The 17,968-nt window shown below is 47.7% G+C and overlaps 1 protein-coding gene across 1 annotated transcript in view; it reads right to left on the bottom strand.

Annotated features, from left to right (window-relative positions):
- Window positions 1–17,968, bottom strand: part of LOC126540052 (integrin alpha-PS2-like) — an 86,623-nt gene that overhangs the window by 2,836 nt on the left and 65,819 nt on the right. The window contains exons 17-26 of the mRNA XM_072286553.1: window positions 17,209–17,337; window positions 16,744–16,811; window positions 16,305–16,452; window positions 14,615–14,787; window positions 12,583–12,672; window positions 10,118–10,220; window positions 8,209–8,409; window positions 7,094–7,180; window positions 2,375–2,596; window positions 1,543–1,668 (exon numbers count right to left, since the gene is read on the bottom strand). Of these exons, the coding sequence (XP_072142654.1) occupies window positions 1,543–1,668; window positions 2,375–2,596; window positions 7,094–7,180; window positions 8,209–8,409; window positions 10,118–10,220; window positions 12,583–12,672; window positions 14,615–14,787; window positions 16,305–16,452; window positions 16,744–16,811; window positions 17,209–17,337 (1,347 nt within the window). The remainder of the gene's footprint in view (window positions 1–1,542; window positions 1,669–2,374; window positions 2,597–7,093; window positions 7,181–8,208; window positions 8,410–10,117; window positions 10,221–12,582; window positions 12,673–14,614; window positions 14,788–16,304; window positions 16,453–16,743; window positions 16,812–17,208; window positions 17,338–17,968) is intronic.

The raw sequence follows: 17,968 nt of genomic DNA, 5'->3' as shown, positions 1-17,968 counted from the left end.
CCAAATAGCGGCCCCAAAAGCTTTGCGTCAGCAAACATGGCGGCACCCATCGAAGTGACGGCTCTAACCTAGCACCAAGCTGGGTTCGATTCGTGGTAACGCGTGATGTTCGCAAGCTAGGAGAAGTGACTGCGGTTATCGCTTTCTCTCAAGTAGCGTGTGGTATGAAGATTGATTCATTAGACGCCGCTGATTCCGAATTCGATTGCGGATCTTATGGCTCGCAGGCCTAACACGGGTAAGCTTGGCTGGTGAAGGCAACGTTCGGGGAAGGCACATTAAGCGCAACTAATTCTTTGCTGCTTACAGAATAACCTCTAAATTTTAATTAAACGCGAATACACGCAAGCGAAAATTACTATTCCTATCATAAAATGGTATATTTTATTTAATTATTTCTAATAGCTTTTCTTTGACGCCGTAGTGGCGCTGTCAGCGCAAAGGGCTATCCGCAAACGCAAAGCCATATTCTAAAACTCTTCACTCCTGCGTGCCCCAACGCTAACACCCGCAAAGCATGGCAAAGCTCTTTGGGGCCCCAAACTATTGGGGCCCCTAGTCTAAAGCTCTCTAATATATTCAAGACGTCGCCACTAACTCGGCGCCTCGCGTCTAAGGTTTCGGCTATGTTCTACGAAACGCCTACGCAAGTACAGTGCTCAGTATAGTGTACTAGAATTATTCTAGTACACTATAGTGCTCAGCTATATTGAAACGCGATGCATGAATCGCGTGCATGGCGGCCGGCCCTTCTTGCGCCACCAGCGAACACTGCGTGATCACAGTAGCACTCGCTTTCATACTACACAAATATGCCGCAGATCGGGGGAAAAAAAGAAAGAAAATGAAAAGAAAGTTCCGGCAGCCACGTGCTCCGAGTATCGCGTTTCAATCATTGAGCACTGTACGTCACGGTTACCTGGAGCTTTCTCACCTTTCTTGCTTCTTCAGCGCAGAGCTCCAGTATACAGTCGGCCATAGAAGTCCATGGGACACGGGATTCGTGAAAAAAGCTAATTTCCCACGAAGCCTGGGCAGAGAGTCTCGAATACGAAGGTTCAGTGCGTAGCAGCCTTCGCGACGTACGCAGTCAGCCATTAGATAGAAACATCACGTATTGAGCGAGCAGAACTATCCATTTGCCGTGACAATTAACCGTGTCCCGTACGTAAACTTTTGTGGCCGACTGTACACCAGCATTTAGCGGGCCTCACGGATAATATTTCGTTATCTATAGTGACGAACGCTGGTTGGACAAGGAATGTCGCTGAAGCCAACGTCCCCCTCCCCCTCGTTCCTTTTTCGCCAGTGCGACAACTACCGTTCACCACTTCAAGCCTCTATCTTCCTGTGCTTTTTTGTCTAGTTCAGATTTCGTTATCACGGCCTTTCGTAATCTATAGAAGGCACTGGTTTGCCCGTTGTCCCTACATTCGCTACACCTCCGAATGTAGCCACACGGCGCCAATCGATAGAGAGTCCGCTCGTGATCGTTCACGGGTTGCAGCGTCAAGTGTACAAAGGCGTGGCTGTGTGGCGCACCTTCCACAGTAGCAGCGCGAGCAGGCCGAGCAGCAGCAGGCCTCCGAGAACGGCCAGCAGGATGATCCACCACTCGAGACCCCGGCCCGGCGTGCCAATGCCTTCCACCACGACCTCTGTGGAGACCTGCGAATGCAGCGCACTTGTGAAGTCGCACTCCGCATGGGGGCGCGCGGGGCTTTGTGTGTCTAATTATAGAGGGACCTTATGTGTGTCAAGGTTACGTGATTTTGGCGAAAACGTTATTTGCGTTCCTTGGCACTAAACGCCATCACTGGTAACCTTGCACTTTCGTTATAAACAAGTTTATTTCCTAAGTTTACCGTCGGTCGTTATATTAATTATGTAATTAATTGATTAATTGGCCGACCGACCGACCAGTAGGTATAACGTCCTCAAGCAATGCAAATACTGCGAGACGCCGTATTAAGCTTTGCCATATCGCTATAGTAAATGGGAGAAACACAATGCACATAACCAAAAGAAATTACATTAGCCTCGATTTGTACGCATTAGCAGTACTCTGGGTTTCTACGCCGTAGAAGGACCGTGGCCTGCAAATTTCCTAATTTTGTCACTGCCGTCTTCGACTGCGATTCCTCTGGTCCTGGACACCCCAATTCTGTAAGACTGAAAGAGCCCCCGGTTATCTCAACTTCTTCCACTTAACCGGAACCCCCGAGCATACCAGTTCGGCAAAAAAAAAAAAAAAAAAAAAAATCGACTTGAGCGATTATGGCCGTAATGCCGGTCTTCGGGTCCAAGTGTCACACACGCTATACATGAGGCATCGGAAGAAGAAAAAAAGAAGATCTGGACCGAGGATTCGTACGAAGTGCTGCGTGAGGGGCACGTTGTCCGGCGCCAGGCCGTACTGGAGGGAGGCGACGCGCGCCACCAGCTTCGAGGAGACCCGCAGCCGCTCCTGGCCCATGGCGGCCGCCGTGCGCTGCCACAGGCGAGACTCGGCGCTGACGACGGCCCGGTCGCCCGCCGACAGCGAGCCGCCCAGGGGGCAGCGGAACACGGCGCAGCGGGGCAGCTCGCCGCAGCCCTGCGTGCGGAGACGCGTTCCGTTCACGGGAGCACGTAGAAATGTGTTTACCCCAGAGCTTGAAGTCTCCCTTCAGTGGAGGGTGGCCGTCCCTCATCATAGGGCGGCGACCAGTAAAGCGCACGCACACTCACACACGCTCATATATATATAAGCAGGAATAAGAAAAGAATAAAAGCCAACTTGAAGCAGTGTAATGAAGCCAACTTTCTCTAGACAAAAATTTTCATGGGTGTTCCGCAAATAAATATATTATTCTGAGTGTGTATCGGGCATTTGCTTAGTGTGCCGACTCAATCAAGCATTTTAGGAAAAATTGGCATCTTGGAAACTTTTTTTTCCTTTTCAAAAATAACTTTGGTGAAGGCACTGCCGCGTTTACGAGACTCTTGAAATGGGACGTTTCGGTAGTAATTGCGAGAAATCTTTTCTTTTTCCCCTTGTTGTAATGCTTTCACCCAATAATTAACCTCTGCATGTAATTCGAACAGGTGATTCAATATTCTTAATGAAGAAACGTAGGATGACTGACTACTTGCTATGTCATTATGATGGGCTGCTATATTAAATGCGCAGAGCCATTCTCCCATCTTGACTTGCTTTCTGTGGAGCCGCCAGCGCCTTGGCATAAAATTACGTAAATTTCACACATTTGCCGATAGTCGATCGCAATTCGTGACTGAAGGGAATATATACAATAAGTTCGGTGCTATCTGCTGTCATGCAGAGTAGACTACTTGGCTCACTGGGACATGGTGCCCGAGCAGAAAACTTCGGCAGTGAGTACGTGAAACTGAGTACGTGCTCGTTCTTGGCCACATACCGCAGAATGGATGCGGCGCTGTAGAAAAATGCCCGTGTCTCGTGCATTCGGGGGCACGTCAAAGATCCCTTGGCGGTCAAAATTAATCCGGAGTCCCCCACTAGGGCGTGACTCGTAATCAAACCGTGGTTTTCGCACGCAAAACCCCAGAGTTAATTAACTGCGGCACAAGGGGTATATAGAAGCCTTACATGCATACGTGCATAGGTGTCATACTTTCCTGTGCGTACACATCTCACCAACATACTTCTCTCTACGAGCATCGTACATCGCTTACGTCATCGTGACCTAGACAGCTAACAGCTATGTACAGGCGGCCGAGGCTGCATGTGTTCGTCGTTTCCCCCCCTTTCTCGTCTACACTCTAAACCGAAATTACACCCTTTGGGTTGTATCTTGCCACAGAACAACAAACGTCATCTGTCTTGTCCACATTTCCTTCCTTTAACGCTGCGATCCCGGTACTTCCCAGTAACGAACGGCATGCGCGTTATTAGCGTGACATAGCATTCCCGACACGAAAGTAGCGGGCCCGGCGTTTTCAAGAAACGAAACGCAAGCAAGGCAGATGACGATTGTTGTTATGTGGAAGATATACACCCCAAAGGATGTACCTTTTGTCTAGGAGTGTACGTCCTTTTCGCGCACTTTTTCGTTAAGATGGAACCACACCAAGTCGCCCAGATCTCACTTTTCAGGCTGTGTTCGTGTCACCCACTACTGCTGCTCCTTGCCTAAACAAGCTTCGTGTCATTTAGATTCCAACGTTGCGTTGAATCTGCATGTTTTTCACATTTAATGTAACGGTTATACCTTAAACTATACAGCGCATTAAAATGATGTTTTAAGTACGCTGTCATCACACGGTTTTCGCGCATACAAGTCGCCTACACTCTAAAAAAAAAGTTTACAGTCTTTGGAGCTTATCCTGTCCCACAACGATAATCGTCATCTGCCTTGCTTGCGTTTCCTCTCTTGAAAACTCGACGCTCGCTACTTTCCTGTCGAGAATGCTGTGTCAAGCTGATAACGCGCAATCCATTCGTGATTAGGAAGTGCCGGGCTCGCAGCGTCAAAGAAAGGAAATGCGGGCGAGACAGACGACGATTATCGTTTGGGGGCACCCGCCGTGGTTGCTCAGTGGCTATGGTGTTGGGCTGCTGAGCACGAGGTCGCGGGATCGAATCCCGGCCACGGCGGCCGCATTTCGATGGGGGCGAAATGCGAAAACACCCGTATACTTAGATTTAGGTGCACGTTAAGGAACCCCAGGTGGTCCAAATTTCTGGAGTCCTCCACTACGACGTGCCTCATAATCAGAAAGTGGTTTTGGCACGTAAAACCCCATAATTTTTTTTTATCGTTTGGGGACAAAATACAACCCAAAGGGTATAAACCTTTTTTTTAGAGTGCATACGTGGCGGGCACAACGACTTAAGAGAGGGAAAGCGAGTTACAAAAATGAAAATCCAGAAAGGGCATTTGCTTGGAACGTTGTCTGAGAACTCGTGAGTGTACGGAAAGTGCGCGTTGCAACTCTGATATCGTTTCGGGCGTGGTCAAATTAATTACGTTCATTGTCGCTAAGTTGTGTGCCAGTTCTCGGCGCGGCTCTCTCGACATTCGCTTGTGACAGTGGTACGCGAGCAGCGACGCGCGGCGCGTTTCCGCTCGTGGTTCGTCTTTCTCTTCCTGTCGTCTCTCGTGCTACCGCGACATTCGATGCTGCGAACAAGCCGCACGAACTCGAACTGCGATCTGCTGGCTCTTCGCTCTAACGAAGCACGTCTCCCTCTCTCTCGTCGCCGCAAGTCCCTCTAGAAGTGCTGATACGAAGCAGCCCGTAGATTGCAGCACATGACGCAATTGACTGCTGGCGTTCGGTTGCTTTAGTCTTCGCTCTAATTCCTCACGTAAATGGCCTCATTTTCGCGTGCATTCTGTGTTAACGCACGCAAAGTCGACATCATTGGAGGTTCTTGTATCTGTAGCGTTTCCCCTTTCTTTCCACCTCCGACTGGAAGGGCTGTATTTTGTGACGAATGTTCTTGTCTTGAATTCTCTTTTGGCCTTTCGTCATTCCCTAGCACAAAGCCGCGCCGCCGGTATTGCCGGTATTGTCCACTCGACGCGACAGATGATAAGAAGGGAACGGGGCCTGCATTTACAAAAAAGCTCCAATAGAAAGATTGTTCCTAAGAGCACATTCGAGCCAACCTTGATTCTGGACATAAGCGAGGGCAGCTCGCCAAGGGTAAAAATCAGTTGTGAACAAAAAGGATTTATGAATTAGCGCAACCCCCCCCCCCCCCACCCCCGAATCATCCTGACTCGGCCGAAAAAAGTATTTACAAAATACGGCCCCATAAATGTATACTATCTCGTGGTGTTACGCCAGAAACCAACTAGCCGGTACCCAAACCCTGCTTCACTCTAAGGGAGCACGCAAATGCATGGTCTGAGCGAAATTTCCTCGGCGACTATACAGGGTTTTTTTTTTTAGACCACACAGATTTTTTTATAAAGACGCCATAAGCGCAACGAACATGGTGTTTTTGCAGAGGAGTTCCTAGGTAAGGCGGACATACTTTGCGGCTAATAAAATGACCTTCAAAAGATTAAGTAACAACAATTATTAGCAAACTTTTTATTAGCGCCTTGGGGGCAGTCATTTGAAGGCCGTCACACTTCAATGCACCATCATCTCTATTCCTTAAGAATCTTGAAAGTCACACCTAAGTCGAGATGTTTATCATCGAATTGCAGCGGTAAATCCCGGCAACATCGAAACCGAGCGCCGCGGGAGCGTAGAAAAGGCGGCCCCGCTCTCGTCTCAGATCGAAACGCCCCGTGACGAAAAGCGCGGGCGAGTTGGAAACCGAACGTCTCGGCCAGTCGCAGCAGCTACCGATACGACACGCTTTGCCTTGCAAGCGTGTGCTGCCGTGTGTCGGATCAGGATTTTCCCGCGGCATTCTGTCGTTCGAATTTCAACCCCACACTTGTTTACGGGGCGTTGCCGCCTGAGGCGCAGCGGGACTCTTAGTCTCGATATTGCCTCGATCGAGCTCTTTGGAATTCGACGATGAATATATCGAATTAGGTGCGATTTTCAAGATCTTTTAAAATATGGGTGGGTAAAAACGTCAGTGCCTCTAAATTTGGCATTTAAACAACACACGCACACGCCACCCTGTACAGTTTGTAAGCGTCCAGCTCTGCATGAAGGCTGCAACAGGCAGCAGCAGTTCCTCTCCACCCGCCATTCACAGTGCACTGACATATTTTCTATCGGCAACCGCAGCCGTAGAGCCCTCAATGAGCTGACCACGTTAAGTGCTCCCACGAACAGTGTCGGTGGCCAGCAATGCACATTTGAAATTTGGGACTAAGCAATCGCTTCCCTCTCTGCTAGAACCCTGTCCCTTCCCCGAAACTTATATGCAATATACGTATTGTGAGCGCAATACATGCCTGACTTTCAACTTCATCGTCTCCTTAAGCTGTATTAGTGGACAAGACTGAGCGTCAGCCTGGTGCCAAAGCCGTGACAACGTCAAAAGGATTTTCGTCGTAGTGTTATCTTTTTCTTTTGATTGTCGGATTTAGTCTGTGCCGATTAATTAATTAATTAATTTGGCGCATACTTAGCCATTCAGATTGACCACACTTACCAATTCAGATTCCAGTTCGTTGTCCCTGATATCACGGTGCACCCGGACCGCAGCCGAAGAAGTGTCCCTGGGCCTTCTCGATGAACCCTGGATTCGCGGAACAGTGGGAGAGTTGGGGTATCAAAACTAATCAAAAATATGCCCCGTTACTTAAGCTTTCAGCGAAGCGTATATATATATATATATATATATATATATATATATATATATATATATATATATATATATATATATATATATATATAGCGCTCAGAACTGCGTGTGTGCGCTATACTTCATACTATACTGCGCAGCAGTATTAAGTGTAGCTCACAAACGCACTCCTGAAAGGGGCGCCATATGTGGCGTCCCGTGCTGTGTAAAGGCGTAGCGCTGTTATTTTATTTATCTGTATGTCTCTATGTAAACATCAGCCCGATTGCCATGCGACTGTCTAATAAGCGCTCGCCGTGAAAAAGTAATGGCTCTTGCAGGGAACCGAGCCAACGCTACGGCCTATAACTGCTTGCGCGTTATATTTAGGCCGGGGTGTGGGAAAGGCGGGAAACACCTTTACCGCCGTTGGACACCAGTTGTGGGAACCTTATTTGGTTCCCGTACTCGGCCGTATAGCCCTAAAAAAAAAAAAGGACATCGAGGTCACGAACGGCTAATGTTTCATCGCCCTCCAGCGAAACTCGGCCAACGCTGACATGATCGGCGTTCCGAGCGCGAGCGCACCAGAGCTCGGGCCCGTCCCGCGCCCCGGTTCCAGCCTACGAGAGGCGCCCCGCACAGCTGAGGATTTTCTGCTTGAATTTAGTGGGGTGGCCATTACCGCGCACGAGAGCCACCCGTGCAACCTCTATTCACGGGAAGAACGCCGCAATCAGAACATCATCCACACAGTCGAGTAGGACTTGTTGCTGGGCGAATTGGTGGAGATCTAATGAACACATTGTTGCGCCAAAAGGAAGTTAAGCTTAAGACGACAAGTAAGAAACGACAGGTCGTTTCTTACTTAAGTCTTTATTTTCCTTTTGGCGCGACAATGTATTCATTAGAACTCCGCACAGTCTTCGTTCTTCTTGAGCTTAGCAAGAAAAATAGAAGGAAAAAGCAAAGTCAATGTGTACCGCTAGACGCCTAGGGTCGACGGCTTCGCCAGGTGCCTCAGGCGAGATGACGTCGCAGGGTCTCCGTTTGGCCGCGTTGCCGGGGCCCTGAACCGTGGGAGGCTCGAGCAGGTACAGCAGCGGCTGGTCGTGCACGTTGTGCGTCGGCCACACCAGGTACACGTCGGCCTCTTGCACCACGCTCGGGCCACGGTTGATCAGCTGCGCGAAGAATTAGGCCGCCAACGGATTTTGTAATCGAGCGCGGGACGCCTCGGCTGCCGTCCGCGCATCGCTCCGAAACACTCGGGACCACAGCAACACGCACAGGGTGTGGAGCTTCAGGACAATAGCGCACACGTCAGTTTAACACACTGAGACGCGCAAAATTAATCGCAGCGTACAGTGCTCGCGCATTATGGGCCGTCATTTTCTTGTGCCCATTCCGCAGTGCCGTATACGAGGTATGCGTATTCGTATAATACGGACACCGTGCATTAATTGGACGCTGTCCAATCGCTGTCCAATCGTATTGGTGCATTGCGTCATTGCATTGTTGGGACTTGCCATCTTCCCCTATGTGCCCCGGTCTCCTTCTTTCCCCATGCACCGATGAGGAGTAACAGTCTTTTCAGGGTGAAAAACAGTGCAAGAACGACGACAAAAAAGAAGAGATAACACACATCACAAGCGCTGAAGTAACAGGAGGGGGGCAGCTTTTTCAGACCGCGGCCTCCTAATCATTAAGATCTCTCTCTGATCTCGGTGCAGTGCTAAACGCAAACAGGATGCAATCAGATTAAAGAAATAGTGCTCGGACATATAATTTGAAGCCGGGTGTTAATCGACAGCCTCATCGGCGCGTGTTCTGAGACACGCATAAAGAAGTTTCATTACGAAATCACGCGTTTTATAACGCATAGGCAACGTTTGTAAAAGAAGGCAGGCGCCATACTACTGACCGCTTATGCGTAACAGAAATGAAAGGACCTCTTGCAAACATCTTATGTGCTTGAAATTTTTCCAATAAATATGAAAGTTGGAACACTGCAAGAGTAAAATGTACGCTCTTCGCGGATGTCTGTCTACGCTTTGCGGCACGATGACAGTGCTCATACACCAGGTGTTTCAGCGAACACTTTCAAAAAAATGTATAGCTTGCCTGTGGCAGATAGCGCAATTCTAATTGATGGAGAGGCGGAGATTACTTGCACAAAAAGCTAATATGCATATTCTACTAATTAAAGAAAGACCACTAAGTTTTTAACTAATTGCCTTATGGCGCATATTGCAATTTACAAATTCTAGCCGGGGAGTTCGCACGACGGATCCGTTGGGAACGAATTCTCAGTATGGCACCACTTACGAGATAGTAATTCCCGAACTTTGCGGAGAAATGCATTGGCGCTCCAGTTACAGTTAAATGCACGCAAAATTGCCGCGCGACTCGCCGCTCGAGGCACTTTGCGTGTATTCGCGGGTTTCTTTCAGGCTCGGAAAAGCACTTTTATGTAGCAGGTATCGAGCAACAAAAAGCTGTATCGGGAGTTTTTCATGTTGCTCTACAATTTTCTCAGACACTTTTAATCGAATTATAATATTTGAGAAGTTGTTTAATTAATTAAGACTAATTATCTAATTAGGCGGAATGAAAAATAATAGTTTGATTATCTCCAAGAGGCGGCAAACAACATTACCTTTGTTCTGTACAGCTACGTGGCATTTGCATACTTTTTAAACTCTGGCTAAAGTTTGCTGAAACACCCTGTATATGCGCTGCAACTGAACAAACAATGGACAGAACGTTGCCCTGTGGAACGCCGTTTCGATAATGGAACGCCGGCTCGTATGATTTCGTCTCGACACTGGATGACGCACCCCCGGCTTCGAGTCGAGCCTTCTAGCTCCGTTGGTTCGCACGCTCACCCACCTCGTAAACGTGCTTGACCGGCGGTCCGATGTCAGCCGAAGTTTGAACCTCCTTGTCCTCGATGAGAGACATGTTGAGGTACACTTCGGCTGGGAACGAAGTCCTGCGCAGAAACATCGTAGGCAGGCGTGGCGCGTAAATCGCTTATAAATCGCTTTATCGAGAGGGACACTGGGGTCGCGCACGGCGCGACGGATATCACCAATTAAGCCCACAGGCGACCGTGACGTGGTTGAGCTGCAACGAGTCGTGCCGCCATAATAGCAGCTCAGAAGGGAATAGGTTTGGGCGTGTTGGTTATTATTAATCGGGATGCAAGTGGACGCAGCGCAGTAAGGAAGAGGGACAAGTCGAGACAGGACAAGCACTAGGATAGCGCTTGTCCTGTCTCGACTTGTCCCTCGTCCTTGCAATGCTGCGCTATGTTACTTGCATCACGGTAATAGCAGCTCGTCTGCGGCGTTTTTTGTATGTGGCCTGATTCCGTTGCGCTACGTCATGGAGGCTAATCCGCTGGCTGAATCGGCAGTCTGTTCTTTTTTTTCTGTCGGGTGAATCCCGCTTAAAGACGACACGAAATCAGTTTAGAGCAGTGAAGCAACCTCCAGAAACTCAATTTTCGTTCAAATGACCGGAAAAGGTTGATTGCTGCAGGAGCAAAGGCGGGCCAAAGTTATTTCTTTTTTTATTTCACGACGAAATCCTAGCACCAGTGCATCAAATAAATAAATAAATAAATAAATAAATAAATAAATAAATAAATAAATAAATAAATAAATAAACAAACCCTTCGTAACGTGCAATGTAATAAGATAACCTTGTTAACGTTACGAATACTGCGATGTAAACATCGCTCTATATTAACTGTGAAAACGGCTATTCATTACTCGTTAAGTATTCGAAATTCGATTCGATTCGCTTCTGGCACCATTTGATCCCTATTAGATTCGGTCTGAATAAAAAAAAATCTATAGCCAGAACATAGCGCTGCCAACTCTCTAAGCATGCGATGATCTACTCAACATGTAATGACTGCATATCATATTGACCGCAAATAAAGACGGGGACAGCGGAAGAGAACACATAAACGACACGGGCGGTAACTTTCAACTGGTTTATTCACGGCAGCCCGCGGGGATATATAGACAAATAGAACATGCGCAGAACGCAGAAAACAAGAACACTCATCAGCCTGGCGGGGCAACCAATTATAAAAAAAAAATATATTTCCGATTGAAACAACCTAACGGAAGTGTCACTAACACGCAGGTGTCGTTTATGTGTTCTCTTCCGCTGTCCCAGTCTTTATTTGCGGTCAATACGATATGCAGTGAACACCAACTATAGGCCAAAATGAAGTTCTGATGTAATGATTGCCACGTCTCGACACCTGTGCGCTTCTGCGTCGCGCGAGACCTTGCGTATACTTTTCGTTTATCGAAGTGACGTTTCTATGCCTCGTATTTCGTAAAAACTTGCCATTTCGTGCACGCTGTGACGCCCTCACTTACGCTCAACAGAACTCCACTATTATGCTGGGTACTTCCAAAGTGGGTCAAGCCTGCTTATAATTCCATAAAGAAATGCGTGACGGGCGGTAGGATTGAACCTCTGTCTTCCCGCACAGCCGCCTACCGAGGTATTCCTAGGGTAAATTGGCCTGCTGGCTTTTATGGTCGTGATTAAGAAAAATCAGACCCCCTTTCTTAAAGAAAGATGGTTGAATGCGAAGCTTTCCGCCAATGCAAACTGAATACATTTGTCAAGCAATTTCATTGGTTTCGCAGTATTTATTCCTTCGGTACGTTATACTTATTAACTCATATTTCTAAACAAATTCTGTGCAGGCGCAGACCTTTTTCATTCTAATGTAACACTGTAGCTTGTCGTATCTATGCGAGAGTTTTATTTTCTCTGTTGTTACTTTATTTCTCTTTCTTTTTCTTTTTTCACTTGGATTTGCGGTGCATGATTTACCCACAATTATTATGGTTATTGTAGCGTTTTTACGCTTACCGTGTAGTGCAATGATATTCGTGTGATGTTCACTAGTGTCTGTCTATCATTAGTATCACTAGTATCACTAGTATATTTTCCTGTTTTAGTTTTCATGTTTAATTGTACATTTTATAGCGACTGTTTTGATGTTGCGTGGTAATATTTCTTTGTGCAAATACAGCTTTTGTAACGTTGATGCTTTTTCTGCTTTTTCAAGTAATGCTTGTTTTACATTGCGGTAACCCTAGTGTACCCCTCACTCAATGCGTTCCTCAATGTATTTTATTGCTTTATTCCTGTAAATAAATAAATAAATAAATAAATAAATAAATAAATAAATAAATAAATAAGTTATACTTCACTTTATTAGAGACTAGAATATCCCTGCTCCCACTCTGCACTATAGTCCGCACTGCTGCCTTCCTGTTTCTTCAATGTCCAATTCTTCGAAGCACTTGTTTACTCACCCTCTGGCAGTCATGTTGACTTTGACTGTGACCGGAAGTCGAACAACGAGGCTGTTGTCCTTGGAGGCCGCTTCTACTTCGGGGTTGGTGCTGCGAGAAGAGAGAATTAACGAGGAAGTCCGTGAGACGGCGCGCCGGTGCTTTGACCAGCATACTGGCCAAAAAGATGCAGCGCATTGCACAGCCGATCCCCGGTCCTCTCTGCCTCGTGGTTTTTCAAGCCAAGGCCGAGCTACGGTATTTGACAAACGCCGTTTTGTCTGCGAAGACGAAGCGGCTGAAAACAAGAGAAATTAGGGCAAGATATTTGGTAGAGAGCCTTGGTGACTGAGTTGGCACTCATTCTATCCTCCTTCCTGACGAGGTAAAAGCCTCCCGACACATGGTGTAGACTGCGCCCTTCGCGCTTTTCTCAACAAATACGTGCCCTCTGAGGAATAAAAATCCCGCTGGAAGGTAACGCTATGTATATGTCTCTTTTCGCCGTGAACCTTGTTCTATGCGCTGCTATGTTCTATTCGTGCAACAGCTAGAGAAATAAATATACGAGCAAAAACTTAAGCCGCTCGATCAAAAGTAGCGCATCGAGCTCGGATTTTACGATATATTTTTCGCGTACTTATGCAGTGCCCATATTACGCAGTGCTAGCGAGACACACGTCCATGGCCACGCGTTTGCAACCTATTCGCATTTTACTCGACTCCCCAGGGTAAGAAGTAAGCTTCAAATACGTTTCCCTTCGCGGTCCACAATCTGTCACGTCGAAGTGCGTATGTATCAGCTACGATGCGGTCAAACACGCCTTGCAGTACGCGACCAGCAAAAGCACTGAAATCTGTTCGACGGGTTCAGACGCACGCAGTAAGCTCGCACCTGAACTAAAGGATTCGCCCCACGAATGTTTGGAAACTCCGAACGAGTTCGCGACAGAATGGCAAAGAGCGTAGAAAAAAAGTAGACCTAGCATAATATGGCAAAAAGTTGGCACACGGGAACACTGCTCAAAAGTAGACAAAAGAGTTAAGTACAGGCATCTATACAAAGCTGCAGAAGATGTAAGCGTTCGCGAGAAGAACGGGGTAGGAACTGTTCTCAAGATTACAAGCCCTTCATCTTCGTGCTGGTTCCTCGCAAGAAGTCAACATGCGTTCAAAAGGCACTTGGCAACCACAGACGAAATAAGCTGTCGGTAAAGGCAGACGCGACGCACACTCTGGACAACAAAATGGCTGATCGCACGTTGCGCGGCAAGCACGTATGGCGGCGTACTCTTGCGTCCCGTCTGCCACTAACTCTGTCCCGCGCTTGGTCTGTGAGCGGGAAATTCACATTTGGATACCGCGCATCCGATGCCGCTGTCTCCAGACTAAACTGTCCTTCCCACGCATAGGGCACGTGTAACGTCACGGACTGAGCAAACTTTCGCGTTAAGTAAACGAATGCTGCTCCATTGTAGTGAAGTGAACTTGAACTGAACTTCACTGTGGTCCGTGATGTCTCAGCATTTCCGTCTCTCCTGCCCTTAGCGAAAGGCAGCAGACAATGGTGCCATTCGAGACAGGACAGCTGACCGTATACGGTGCGTGAATGCGCTGCAAGTAGGTTCTGCAATGATGTGTGCCCGGACGAGTTTGTCCACACAAGGGGCCAGTACGGATTGACTTTTTAACGCCGAGCCCGAGTGAAAGGGGAATTTCACCAAGCCAAGCAGCATTCCCTGGAACGGCGGTTTGAACCCTCGAAGTCTTCACAAAAAGCTTCATTGAAGACTTTCAGATAGTGCTCCTGGATGTTACATCAAAACGGTTTCGCTAACTCCTACACGTTTCTGGAAGAGCCAATGTACACACTTTTGAGGTTGCGTTCTCATGTGTAGCCTTCCTTGAGCAAAAATACAAATGGCTCCACCGAAACGTGCCCGACACCGTTGTTTAACGTAAACGTAAATATAGGCAGTGACTTTCCAGACATCCCACATTTGTGCAAGTTAAGCGGGTTGCTGATTGTAGAACACACGGCCCCGTGAAGTACCTGTTCACTTGCACGGTGATGTTGAGCTCGGCCGCGGTGGGCACGAGCCTGGCTGGGGCCAGGATGACCTTGAAGCGCACTTTCTTCCCCGCAGGGAGCGGGTTCTGTACGTCGCACGCCAGATGGCTCTCACCCGACGCCTGCTTCAGCGCCCCGCCACACGTCACCGAATCCTGGGGGGAAACAAACAGTTTGGTAATGTTGTACAAGTGTTTCTTCCTCTAACAACCACAAGAACGTACGCCACTCGTTTTGTTCTGGCGTTGCGAATGAGGGTTGCGTCGGCACTCAGCAGCATACTTACATTATAGAAGCACGACTATGGCAGAATGAAACAAGTAAAAAAAAAAGACATTTTTTCGAACTTTAGATAAGGCTCGCGCAAGTGTTACATCACTTCTAAGCACTAGTGCTAGCGCAGATGTAAAGTGCGACGTAAGCGGGTGTCTAGACTCAAGTTACTGCCGACTTCCAATTTAAAAGAATGTGGGAACGACACTGTGACATCCTGGCCGCAAGATATTCTTAAAAAAAGAAAATAACGCCTGTTATTTTTGTATACTGCTAGCGCTCACAGCACGTGTTCCATTCATATTCGGCGCGCATCGCGAAGCGCTTCGCGCTTTAGCAGTACGCACATCCCTGTGTGAGTGAAGTGAGATAAGGATTTTTATAAATCTGCAGAGCGCGAAGAGTGGTATAAATGTTGTCCAGTGCTGTGACGATGAGCCGCGGTTTCCGTGCGTTTCTTGTTTTTTTTTTCTGGGTAAGTAAATTGGACATACATTTTGAAGCTAGAAGGCATAACTTTAGACGCGGCACCTATTTAAACACCCAAACAGAATTGTCGAAGTACAGGAGAATATCACAGCAAAGTTATTTCCTCAATGAATTCATTATTGAGCGCCGCCTATCGATGTGAAAGTGTGCGAAGTGAAATTTTACTTCGGCGACGGGATAAAGAGAGCGAAGGGGCGCGCTCAAGGCATAACCTGGTGCCTTCAGTACTCGTGCCTAGTTCCTTTATTATACAAACCCCGAGGCAGTGCTTCCAATCCACCACATTCTGGAGTGCTTTCGCTTCTGCACGACGTAACGCCTGAATGAAGCGACAAAAGTCGTGCGATCCTTTGGTTCACCAGGGCACTATGTGGTGTAAAAGTAACACAAGTGGAAGGCGTCTTAGTGCTTTTGTCTCAGGTTTGGCCGGTTTCGTCAATCGACGCGAGCTGATAGTAGAATCCCCCTGTAAGGGATAGGTTGGTAATACGGCACTTCTTTTTGCACCGGCGCATACTTTAGGAACAATAACTCGTATGTTTTACTAGCGAAACGTGTCGGAAAAAAATTTTCCTTCCCGCTTGCATGCGTTCTCATGGCGAAGCTAAGAAACGTTCGTCAAAGCCGGTTTACTTCCCCGCTACAAGACGTTTTAAGAGGAGAAGCCTGATTTACAGAAGATATCCGCCTGTGCGTTCTTGCGTGAATATGACCTTGGTTGTGACGTCAAGTGTTGCTGTAAATGAAGGTGTATCAGGTGGCACAGAGGCTTCTCAGTCGCGAGACCAGCCAATCGCACCACTGGCTCCCGTAATGGCCAACGGACCTAGAATGGGGAGGGCACAGAGGCACTTCCTGCGTACGGCCCTGCTCTCCCGACTTGCCACCGCCGCTCTTCTGGACCACTCACCAGCTTGCCTTTGTCGACCTTGACGTAGTTGAGGTCCGGCGGGATGGCGACGAACATCATGGCCTCGAAGGCATCCTCACCGCGGTTGTCAATGGCGACCGAGAGCTCTACGTTACCCGTGCTGCCGATCAGGAACTCTTCCATGTTGCTGCGTACGCCAAGACAAGAATTCTAAGGACAGGTTGCAGAGCGTGAGGACCTTAGCACGAGTCTCATCGATCAGGTTGTTTCATTAGTTTTATTTTCTTAATTTTAATTCAACTTGTTTTCGTACTCGGTGCATGTTTGAAGTTCTATAATTCTTTCCTTGTATGCGTGTGTGCATGCGTGCGCTTTATCACTTACTACATAATTTTCCTTTCGCGATATTAAAACGTTTAAGTTGGATGTTATGGGTTTCGGCCATTGTTTCGCGGAGCTCAGTGACTATCAAACTTACGGCGTAACCCTCAGCTTTAGATCTGGAACACATACGCCGTCACCGCCACAGTTTTTCCGGATTTGGACCTGCAAAAGAAGCACACGGGACACTGAGCAACACGTCCGTAATTGTCTTATAGGCAACGAAATGAGGTGTACGATTACATTGAATTTGTTGCCCTTTCAACCATTCCGTTTACAATTTAAATTAAAAAAAAACATCAGTGATTAGATTGTTAAAATGTTCGACATATAGCGAACGTCGCTATCGCACTGCACTTCAGCGACCGGGCACATGAGCGTTTTACACGATCTCTTAAAATGTATGTGCAGGATGGAAAGACACAGATCAGATGGCGCCAACAAAGCTACATGCACTCAATAGCAACGTTTCAGTCGTTCTGTTAAGAGAAAAAAATACACACACACACACACACACACATGGAGCACGTATTAGTAAGACGACTGAAGCATATATACTCACGTCCTTCGTGACGTTGGCGGGCCTGCTACCGTTAAGCACAGGCATGAGAAGCGACTGAGACCTCACAGTCTGGATGAGCTCCGTGCGCAGCCGCATTGTGATCGGTGTCAGCTTGTCCCGAATAGTTTTCTGAAAGAAGTCAAGGAGGAGGGCGAGAGGAAAAGAAGACGTCATAAAATTCACCTCGTCCAGTGCTGTAGGCTAAGGACCGCTTTTATACGTCTATTTTAAGAGTTCGATGATATCTATAGACTAACTCCACAAGCAGGAAATATAGCAGTCGAATTGAGCGCGAGTCGGAAACGAGGAAGGAGCGAGCACTCTAAGGCTGACTTAGTCTTAATAATATTTCCACTTGAATTTTTTTCATTACATGCCGCTTACGCCTTTCCTTTCGCACGAGCTCTTGTTCACGACACCTGGCTATTTACCACCGCCAATAGTAGGTATTAGCGGACCTCTTCCCATGTAGTCAGCAGCATTTAAAGGGTCGTTCCAAAGGATAGGTGCTCTGTATGGGTTTCTAGCATGGAGTTGAACTAAATCGAATTCTGTGGTTTGTCGTGCCAAAACCACAATTGGATTATGAGGCACGCCGTAGCGGGGGACTCCGAATTAGTTTTGACCACCAGGAGATATATAGCGTGCCCCCAATGCACGGGACACGGGCGTGTTTGCATTTCGCCCCCTTCGAAATGCGACCGCCGCGGCCGGGATTCGATCCCGCGACCTCTTTCTTGCTTAGCGGCGCAACACCAGA

Source organism: Dermacentor andersoni, chromosome 2 (assembly GCF_023375885.2).
Source record: "Dermacentor andersoni chromosome 2, qqDerAnde1_hic_scaffold, whole genome shotgun sequence".
NCBI lineage: Eukaryota > Metazoa > Arthropoda > Arachnida > Ixodida > Ixodidae > Dermacentor > Dermacentor andersoni.
Note: the sequence above shows the minus strand (reverse complement) of the source record. Positions and strands in the feature narration are given on the sequence as shown.